Below are 9,977 nucleotides of genomic sequence, written 5' to 3'. Positions count from 1 at the left end.
GCTGTCTCATCATCATCATCAGCAGCATCATCATCAGCATCTCGTTGAAGGAGTTCCGAGTCTCGACGACGACGATGACGACGAGTTTGTGGGTTCAGCCGACGACGACGACGCTGCCTCCATCGCCCTTCGGAGTTCATCGACTCCCATCAGGGAGCCGTCAACGGCTCGAACCAAAACCTCCGCAAGTCCTCGCGCTCTCCCCGGACTCACCGGACTCACCGCCACCACCACCGCCACCGGCACCGGCACCACCACCAGTTCACCGAGCCCCATCAAGATCTCGGCCAGTCTCCACGCCGCCGCCGCCACCGCCGCTACCCCCATCGGGTCCCCTCCACCACGGCGCCGCCAGAGGTCCAGTGGGTCTCCGCGGCCGGTCGGAGGCAGTCAGCGTCCCTCCGGGCTCCTCCATGAACGATCCGGAAGACCGCGATTCATTCACGAAGGATCCGCGCGGCGGCGGTTCCTTCACGAAGGATCCGCTCGTCGGCCGGGGCTCCTCCACGAATGATTTGCACGGACGCAGTTCCTTCACGAAGGATCCGCACGTCGGAGGGGGCTCTTCCACGAATGATCCGGAAGGCCGCGGATCCTTCACGAAGGATCCACGCGGCGGCGGTTCCTTCATGAAGGATCCGCTCGTCGGCCGGGGCTCCTCCACGAATGATCCGGAAGGCCGCGGATCCTTCACGAAGGATCCGAACGTCGGCCGGAGCTCCTCCACGCGGCCCGCTCAGAAGAAGCGTCACGGAGGCCGTCAGAGGGTGGGCAAGGAGGTGGAGTTTGACGAGGTGGCGGCGGCTGAGGAGGTGGAGGAGGAGGTGGTTGTGGAGGAGGTTGAGGAGGAGGAGGTGGGCTTCGAGGAGGCCCTGTCGAGGCTGGGCGAGGACGTAGCGAGGCCCACGGACGCTGGAGGCCTCATGGCCGAGATCACGCGCCTCCTCCAGCAGCAGCAGCAGCAGCACCACGCGGTGTAGCGGCCTCTAGTGGCTGATGCGTAGAGGTGTGTGGCTGTGTGTGTTGTGGGTGAGCTCCTTAGGCAGGCAAGGCTGCGTTGGCTGGGTCATGTAGCCCGCATGCCCAGCCGCCGCATGCCTAAACAGCTTTTATTCGGCCGGATCGAGGGGGTTAAACGGGCGCGGCACGGGCTAGAGACTAGATGGAGCGATGTGGTACAGGAGGACGTGGAGCTGAGTGGACTTGCCGATGACAGGTACCAGCGGTGTCAAGATCGGCCTCTGTGGAGGAGGCTCGCGAAGGACGCTGCTGGGCAGTTTGGAGGCAATCGCCCTCCAACAACAATAAAGGGCGGAGGAGCGACGCTCACAACAACGAGCGGAGCGCCGGGTGTCTAAAGCACAGCAAGTTGGTACAGTAGGGGGCACAGGTGGTGCATCAGCCAGTCATCTCGGTCATCTCAGTCAGTCGACCCGTGGCACCTGCTGGGTCTGCCCCGTGACATCCTGCCAGCAGGCGTTCAACACTTCACGTGGCCTCAAGGTGCACTTGGCCTGGCACAAGCGTCGTGGTGACGTCACCGCCACTTAGTGGCGAATGGCGGTTGTTGTTGTTGTTGTGGGTGGGGGGGTGTCCATGTAAATCAGGGGTGGGGAACGTCCGGCCCGCGGGCCTTAAGGCCCGCAAATGAATCAATCTGTTCGAGCCATCACATTAGGGGTGAGTTAATGAAATGTTTGACCCAATAGTACGGGCTAATTTTTAAGTTGATAATTTTGTATGGCCCGCGAATCACGTTGTAAATATCCCCACCCCTGATGTAGATGGATCGGTGCGTGCGAGGGGCACTGTTTCTCTAGCAAGCACCACGCTGGAAACACCGAAATGAACACCGCGCTGGAGACCCCGGGGGGGACAGGCGTTCGTGACGCCTTCTGGCCGAACTCCATCTGGCAGAGCCAGGAGACTGAACCCACCCCCCCCTCCACCCACCCCTCTCAGGGTTCACCCAGAAACACTGAGATTGGCCACGTGCAATGTCCGCACTATCGTTGCGGAGGAGAGGCTGCCTCTCCTCTGCCGGGAGATGGACCCGTAACGGCCTGAACCTCTGTGCAATACAGGAGGCCTGGTGGATCGGTTCTGGCTCCTGTCATCACTAGGGGTGGACATTTCTCCACTCGGGGCAGGGAACTACCAAACAGCAGGGAGTGGCTCTTCTTTTGAACAAAAGAATGAAGGGGGTGTGGGAGCGTGGCGGTGAGGTGTGGGAAGTTTTAAGCCCCAGGCTACTGTGGGCTCGCCTTCCCATCAACCGGAGGCGAGGAGTGGTGGTGGTTACTTATGCACCCACCGAAGATGAACATCCGTGGAGGAATGCATGCAAGGTCAATGAATCAGATGCCTTCTATGACCTCCTATGACCTCCTGTCTCAGGTGCTAGCTAAAGTGGTCCCTTGAGTCATCCTGTTGAGTGACTTCAATGCCCGAGTTGGTCATGATGCTGGCACCTGGTCTGGAGTGATTAGAAGACATGGGCCAGATCAGCTCAATAACAACGGTAGGAGGCTGCTAGATTTTTGTGCAGCCCATGGGATTGTAATTACCAACATGCTGTTCCAGCATCGGCGCATCCACACAACATCATGGATGCAAGCCGGGTCCAAGCAAGAACATCTGCTGGACTATATAGTGATGGAACAGCGGATGCGGGCCCATGTCATTGACACCAAGACCTACCGTGGAGCTGATCTGCCCACTGACCATCGGCTTGTCGTCTGTAAGATGCACCTGCAATTCTTCCACTTTGGTGGTGAGTGTCCATCTAGGACCCCATTCAAACCCATAGTGGCATGGTCTCAGCCAGCTGATGAAAGTTGCAAGTGAGAATTTCATCATCGCTTGCGGCTGGGGTTGGCATCACCCCCCACTCCTGATGCCGAGGGGAAATGGGCGAGGTTTAGGACTGTGGGTCATGCAGCTTCAATGCCTGCTTTGGGTACACGGTCCAAACCTCCCCAGACACCCTGGCTGACAGAGGAGGTGTTCCGGCTGATTGAGAAAAAGCCATCTGGTCCAACACCATGTGAGACTAGGCTCTAAGAAAAGCTGTCTCGGGTGTGGACCAATCAATTTCAAGGACAGTGCATACATGATCAGAGTTGTGTTTTTTGTTTGCATTCCGACCGCAGGTATTGTGGTCAATGCAAACATGACTCCTTGTAAAAAAAAGGAGTCAGTTTTGTTGCCAGATAAAAGGGTAAAAAACCAATTTTCAATGAGGAGGCTTACCGCAGCCTTCGCTTGGAGGTTTGGAAAGCTGTGTGGCGCTGCAAGGATGAGTGGTGGTTGCGGGTTGCTTAGGAGATGGAGTCTGCCTCAGCAGCCCGCGATCACTTGCAGCGCCACACCTATCACCATCCTCAGGGGAAAGAACGGTGATCCGATCTCCGACCCCCCAGGAACAGGTTTGCAGATTTGATGAGCATTTCTGTGAGGTCTTGGGGGAGAGGAAATCCCTCAGCCTAGAAAACATCATGGGACAAAGTGGGGATGACCCTGCTGAGGTTGTGCCCTATATGACATCATAAAAACAGTTTAAACCACTGGACGGGATCCACAGGATTGGATAGATGCCTTGGTGGTCCCTCTCTTTAAGAAGGGGGACCGCACAGACTGTAACAACTACAGGGGCATCTCACTCCTCAGTGTGCGGGAAGGGTCCTGGCAAGGATTATTCAACATCGCCTTGCCAGGCACGCTAAGGAGAGGCTTGCAGAGCCCCAATGTGGTTTCAGGCCAGGGCGGTCATGCACAGATGCCATATTTTCTGTTCGTCTGCTACAGCAGATGTGTAAGAATTTCAACAGGACCTATATCTCTGCTTTATTGACCTGATAAAGGTCTATGATACCATCAGTAGGCCTGGGCTCTGGGTTGTTTTTTGTGCTTTTGCAGTCCCTGACCCTCTGCTCACGCTCATTAAGGACCTTCATGATAGTGAGCGGGCCCGGTAAAGCTATGTGGCCGGGAGTCGGAGCCATTCCCTGTACACCTTGGGGTGCGACAGGGATGTCCTCTGGCTCCCACATTATTTAACATCATCTTTGACCACGTAGTTCGAGAAGCCTTCCATGGCTGCACCTGAGGAATCTCCATCTGGTACAGATACAATGGGAGGCTGATCGATGCCCGGGTGCAGTCAAGGGATGGCTCCCTATTGCTCAACCACGTCATGTATGCCGACGACCTGGTAATTGCGGCTCACTCAGAAGAGGAGTTGGAGGCGCTGCTGCTGAACCTGGAGCGTGCCATTAAGAGGTGGGGCCTTACCATCAGCCCCACCAGAAAGAAGCACCTTCCTGGGTATCTTGTGCCATTAAACACTCCACCTCCTCAACTCCCCTTTGGTGGTGGGGCAGTTGTGGAGAGAGTGGAGAGTTTTCCATACCTGGGCAGTGTGCTTAAGACCAACTCTAGTTTGATAGCAGAAGTCTCACTCCAAAACATTCGAGCGTAACGCTGTGTAAAAGCTACCTGCTCTGTCACTCCACATGAAGCTTCGGGTCTTCTCAGCCACGGTCATTCCCTCCCTTCTCTACGCTTGTGAAACGTGAACTCCCCTAATGGAGCATCTTCGCCGGTTAGAAACATTTAGGCTGGCCTGCCTGCGATCCATCCTGGGTTTAACCAGGCTGGATTATGTGAGGAGCTCACAAATTCCTGAAAGATCTGGATACTGTCCCATCGGTGAGCTCCTCCGGCAGGCAAGGCTGCATTGGCTGCGTCATGTAGCCCGCATGCCCAGCCACCGCATGCCTAAACAGCTTTTGTTCGGCCGGATCGAGGGGGCTAAACGGGCGCGGCACGGGCTAGAGAGGAGATGGAGTGATGTGGTACAGGAGGACATGGAGCTGAGAGGACTTGTCGATGACTGGTACCAGCGGTGTCAAGATCGGCCTCTGTTGAGGAGGCTGAAGGACGCTACTGGGCAGTTGGAGGCAGTCGCCCTCCAACAACAACGGAGGGCGGAGAAGCGACGCTCACAACAACGAGCGGAGCGTCGGGCGGCTAAAACACAGCAAAATGCACAGTAGGGGGCACAGCTGGTGCATCGGACAGTCCACTCAGTCAGTTAACCCATGGCACCTGCTGGGTCTTTCCCGTGAACTTCCGTTAGCGGGCGTTCAACACTTCACGTGGCCTTAAAGTGCACATAAGGACTGTGGTGGCATCACCACCATTTAGATGTGAATGGCGATTGTTGTTGCTGTTGTGTGTGTGGTTGTGGGTGTGTGGGTGGCTGGCTGGCTCACATAGCCCGCATGCCCGCCAAGCAGCTTCTGTTTGGCCGGATAGAGGGGGCGAAACGGGCTCGAGAAGAGATGTAGCTGATGGGGTTACGGGAAGACGTGGAGCTGAATGGACTTGCCGATGGCCGGTACCAGCGGTGTCAAGATCGGTCTGTGTGGAGGAGGAGGGTCGTGAAGGACGCTACTGGGCAGTGCCAGGCTAGGTGCACGTTTAGGCTGCTGACCAGTTAAGAGACAGTCGCCATCCAGCAACAACAACAACGGAGGGCGGAGGAGCGACGCTCACAACAACGAGCGGAGCGCCGGGCAGCTAAAACGCAGCAAGTTGGCACAGTAGGGGGCACAGGTGGTGCATCTGCCAATCATCTCAGTCAGTCAACCCATAGCACCTGGGACCTTCCCATGACCTCATGCACCTAGCCTGGCACGGCAGTTAACCCATATCACCTGGGGTCAAGCACCGTCACCTCCTCATGCACCTAGCCTGGCACGGCAGTAAACCCATAGCAACTAGAGTCAAGCACCGTGACCTGCTGCACCTAGCCTGGCACGGCAGTCAACCTATAGCACCTGGGGTCAAGTTCCGTGACCTGCACCTAGCCTGGCACGGCAGTCAACCCATAGCACCTGGAGTCTAGTCCCGTGACCTGCTGCACCTAGCCTGGCACGGCAGTCAACCAATGGCACCTAGGGTTGTCTGCCTTACCACACTTCACGTGGCGGCCTCAAGGTGCACCTAGCCTGGCACGAGCGCCGTGGTGACGTCACCGCCACGACTGCCACTGATGTGGGTTAATGGGGTGGCGGATATGGGGATTTTGCCGATAATAGTATTCCGGATAAGAGGATCGGCAAGCCCTATTAAGTCATTGGGGTATCGATATTTAAACGTAGCACTCTGTATGGCTTTGTATTGTAAAGGGACCGCGTATAGCCTCACGCTAGTTAGCACTTAGTAATTTGCATATCACACAGCCTGCTGTTGAGGTGGCTGGATAGCTAAGTGGCTGGGTGAGTGGGTAGCTGAGTGGGTAGCTGAGTGAGTGGGTAGCTGAATGGCTGGGTAGCTGAGTGGCTGAGTGAGTGGGTAGCTGAGTGGCTGGGTGGCTGAGTGGGTAGCTGAGTGAGTGGGTAGCTTGGTGGCTGGGTAGCTAAGTGGGTAGCTGAGTGGCTGAGTGAGTGGGTAGCTGAGTGGGTAGCTGAGTGAGTGGGTAGCTGAGTGGGTAGCTGAGTGGCTGAGTGAGTGGGTAGCTGACTGGCTGGGTGGCTGGGTGGCTGAGTGGGTAGCTGAGTGGGTAGCTGAGTGGGTAGCTGAGTGGGTAGCTGGTTGGCTGAGTGAGTGGGTAGCTGAGTGGGTAGCTGAGTGAGTGGGTAGCTGGTTGGCTGAGTGAGTGGGTAGCTGAGTGGCTGGGTAGCTGAATGGGTGGCTGAGTGGGTAGCTGAGTGAGTGGGTAGCTTAGTGGGTAGCTGAGTGGCTGAGTGGGTAGCTGAGTGGCTGAGTGAGTGGGTAGCTGAGTGGGTAGCTGAGTGGCTGTGTAGCTGAGTGGGTAGCTGAGTGGCTGAGTGAGTGGGTGGCTGAGTGGGTAGCTGAGTGAGTGGGTAGCTGAGTGGGTAGCTGAGTGACTGGGTAGCTGAGTGGGTAGCTGAGTGGCTGGGTAGCTAAGTGGGTAGCTGAGTGGCTGAGTGAGTGGGTAGCTGAGTGGGTAGCTGAGTGAGTGGGTAGCTGAGTGGGTAGCTGAGTGACTGAGTAGGTAGCTGAGTGGCTGAGTGGGTAGCTGAGTGGCTGAGTGAGTGGGTAGCTGAGTGGGTAGCTGAGTGAGTGGGTAGCTGAGTGGGTAGCTGAGTGGCTGAGTAGGTAGCTGAGTGGGTAGCTGAGTGGGTAGCTGAGTGGCTGAGTGAGTGGATAGCTGAGTGGGTAGCTGGTTGGCTGAGTGAGTGGGTAGCTGAGTGGCTGAGTGAGTGGGTAGCTGAGTGGCTGGGTAGCTGAGTGGGTAGCTGAGTGGCTGAGTGAGTGGGTAGCTGACTGGCTGGGTGGCTGAGTGGGTACCTGGTTGGCTGAGTGAGTGGGTAGCTGAGTGGGTAGCTGAGTGACTGGGTAGCTGAGTGGGTGGCTGAGTGGGTAGCTGAGTGGCTGAGTGACTGGGTAGTTGAGTGGCTGAGTGAATAGGTAGTTGAGTGGGTAGCTGAGTGGCTGGGTGGCTGAGTGGGTAGATGAGTGACTGGGTAGCTGAGTGGCTGAGTGAATCGGTAGTTGAGTGGGTAGCTGGGTGGCTGAGTGGGTGGCTGAGTGGGTGGGTAGCTGAGTGACTGTGTAGCTGAGTGGCTGAGTGAGTGGGTAATTGAGTGGGTAGATGAGTGGCTGAGTGGGTGGCTGAATGGGTAGCTGAGTGAGTGGGTAGCTGAGTGGGTAGCTGGGTGGCTGAGTGGGTAGATGAGTGGCTGAGTAGCTGAGTGACTGGGTAGCTGAGTGGCTGGATAGCTGACTGGGTGGCTGAGTGGGTGGCTGACTGGGTAGCTGAGTGGATGGGTAGATGAGTGGCTGGGTGGGTGGCTGAGTGGCTGGGTAGCTGGGTGACGAAGTGGGTGGCTGAGTGGTTAGCTGAGTATATATTTGTTATCCTCCCCCACTCTGCCTGATTACAAAGACAAAGTCCCCCCGTGTAGCCTCTAGCAGACTGTAGGGGCAAGTGCTGTTAGCGAGTAGCAGCACCTGTGAAGGCTACCGGCACAGTGACACACGAGGGGTGGGTGGTCAGCACCAAGCCCGCCCGGCCGCCTTTGTCTTCCCCCATTGGCGACGTTTGTCACTCACACCGTATCGAGGTACTCAATTGAGGCTGAGTCGACCTAGGGGAGGCCCAGCCCCCTGTGGCGAACGCACGGCACCGCTGTCAAGCCTGCAACACTGTCGAAGTTGTATTTATATTTAATTTACTCGGAGGTTCATTTCCTTAGCGTCGTGGTTTTTGTTTTTCGTGTTTCTACGCAAATGTGCCCTTCGACTTTGTATCGTCACGCGGTATACAATTGTAATGTGAGGATATATCCGGCTCACTGACGTATCACAACTCGTCACGATGATTGGCTCTGCCGGTCCTGGTCTATAGCCAATGGGGGGGGGGGGAGCCTAGGGGGCGTGGCCCTGACGTAATGGGAAGGTGACAGCTGCAAGTAGATGATTGGTTCTGCTGGCTTTGGCCACAGCCAATGGGGAGAGGAGTCAGGGGCGTGGTCCTGGGAGCCTACCAGGGAGTCTGGAATATTCCATGGAGGCTAACCAGGATTGGTGGAACCGTACCACGTGACCCGGGTATAGGGGTGGAGACGAACGACACGTGGTCAGAACGGGATCGAACGGAGGAAGGGGGCCACGCGGGAGCGGGGCTCCGGGCTGCCACGTGGTCCAGGCTGCCACGTGGTCCAGGCTGCCACGTGGTCCAGGCTGCCACGTGGTCCAGGCTGCCACGTGGTCCAGGCTGCCACGTGGTCCAGGCTGCCACGTGGTCCAGGCTGCCACGTGGTCCAGGCTGCCACGTGGTCCAGGCTGCCACGTGGTCCAGGCTGCCACGTGGTCCAGGCTGCCACGTGGTCCAGGCTGCCACGTGGCAGTGTGTCTCTCTCTCTCTGTCCCTCTCACGCTGCCTGTCATCAGCGTGAAGGAAAGCTGTAATGCAAGTTGAATAAAAGACCAGATTCCAGAAGTCGCCTCAACGACCTTTATTACACAATGACGGGCGTGTCAGTACTGAGTCAGTACTGGGGACTCCGCTACTCGCGAACTTTCAGGGATACAAACAAAGGCCCGGTCACCGTGCGGTCCAGTTGCAGCCTGTTCGAGAGGCGGTGAGTTCAATCGACCCATGCAAGTGATGGCGGTGGTGGCATCTACATCTGTAGAACGTGAAGAACCAGTGGGCATCTACATCTACAGAACGTGAAGAACCAGTGGCATCTACATCTACAGAACGTGAAGAACCAGTGGCATCTACAACTGTAGAACGTGAAGAACCAGTGGCATCTACATCTACAGAACGTGAAGATCCAGTGGCATCTACATCTGCAGAACGTGAAGATCCAGTGGCATCTACATCTGCAGAACGTGAAGATCCAGTGGCATCTACATCTGCAGAACGTGAAGATCCAGTGGCATCTACATCTGCAGAACGTGAAGAACCAGTGGCATCTACATCTACAGAACGTGAAGAACCAGTGGCATCTACATCTGCAGAACATGAAGAACCAGTGGCATCTGCAGGAGAAAATAAATCGACTTGCGAACACGTAACTCTGAAACCTAACTCGTTCGTAAGCAGAGGAGTCCCTGTATGATGATAATTGTTGTTCAATAAATGATGGTTTTTTGCCGTTCCCCCTGTGCTGTTTTGGTTTAATGAATTGTCCGTGAGAAAATGATATCGCGAGTTGAATCGCTATATAGACTCACAAAGTGTGAGTCTATGGGTCTCTGTGTGAGTCTGTGTCTCTGTGTGAGTCTATGGGTCTCTGTGTGAGTCTATGAATCTCTGTGTGAGTATATGGGTCTCTGTGTGAGTCTATGGGTCTCTGTGTGAGTATATGGGTCTCTGTGTGAGTCTATGGGTCTCTGTGTGAGTCTGTGTCTCTGTGTAAGTCTATGGGTCTCTGTGTGAGTCTATGGGTTTCTGTGTGAGTCTATGTGTCTCTGTGTGAGTCTATGTGTCTCTG

General features: G+C 56.0%; 1 protein-coding gene across 1 annotated transcript in view; it reads left to right on the top strand.

Annotated features, from left to right (window-relative positions):
* The window catches only part of LOC144737770 (uncharacterized), a 12,011-nt gene extending 2,370 nt beyond the window's left edge, over positions 1 to 9,641 (top strand). The window contains exon 2 of the mRNA XM_078620631.1: positions 1 to 9,641. This exon is cut by the window's left edge and continues 847 nt beyond it. Within this exon, the coding sequence (XP_078476757.1) occupies positions 1 to 980 (980 nt within the window). The 3' untranslated portion in view covers positions 981 to 9,641.
* Positions 9,642 to 9,977: the final 336 nt, after the last annotated feature.

This window comes from Lampetra planeri, chromosome 73 (genome assembly GCF_965212315.1).
Source record: "Lampetra planeri chromosome 73, kcLamPlan1.2.h2, whole genome shotgun sequence".
NCBI classification, from domain to species: domain Eukaryota; kingdom Metazoa; phylum Chordata; class Hyperoartia; order Petromyzontiformes; family Petromyzontidae; genus Lampetra; species Lampetra planeri.
Note: the sequence above shows the minus strand (reverse complement) of the source record. Positions and strands in the feature narration are given on the sequence as shown.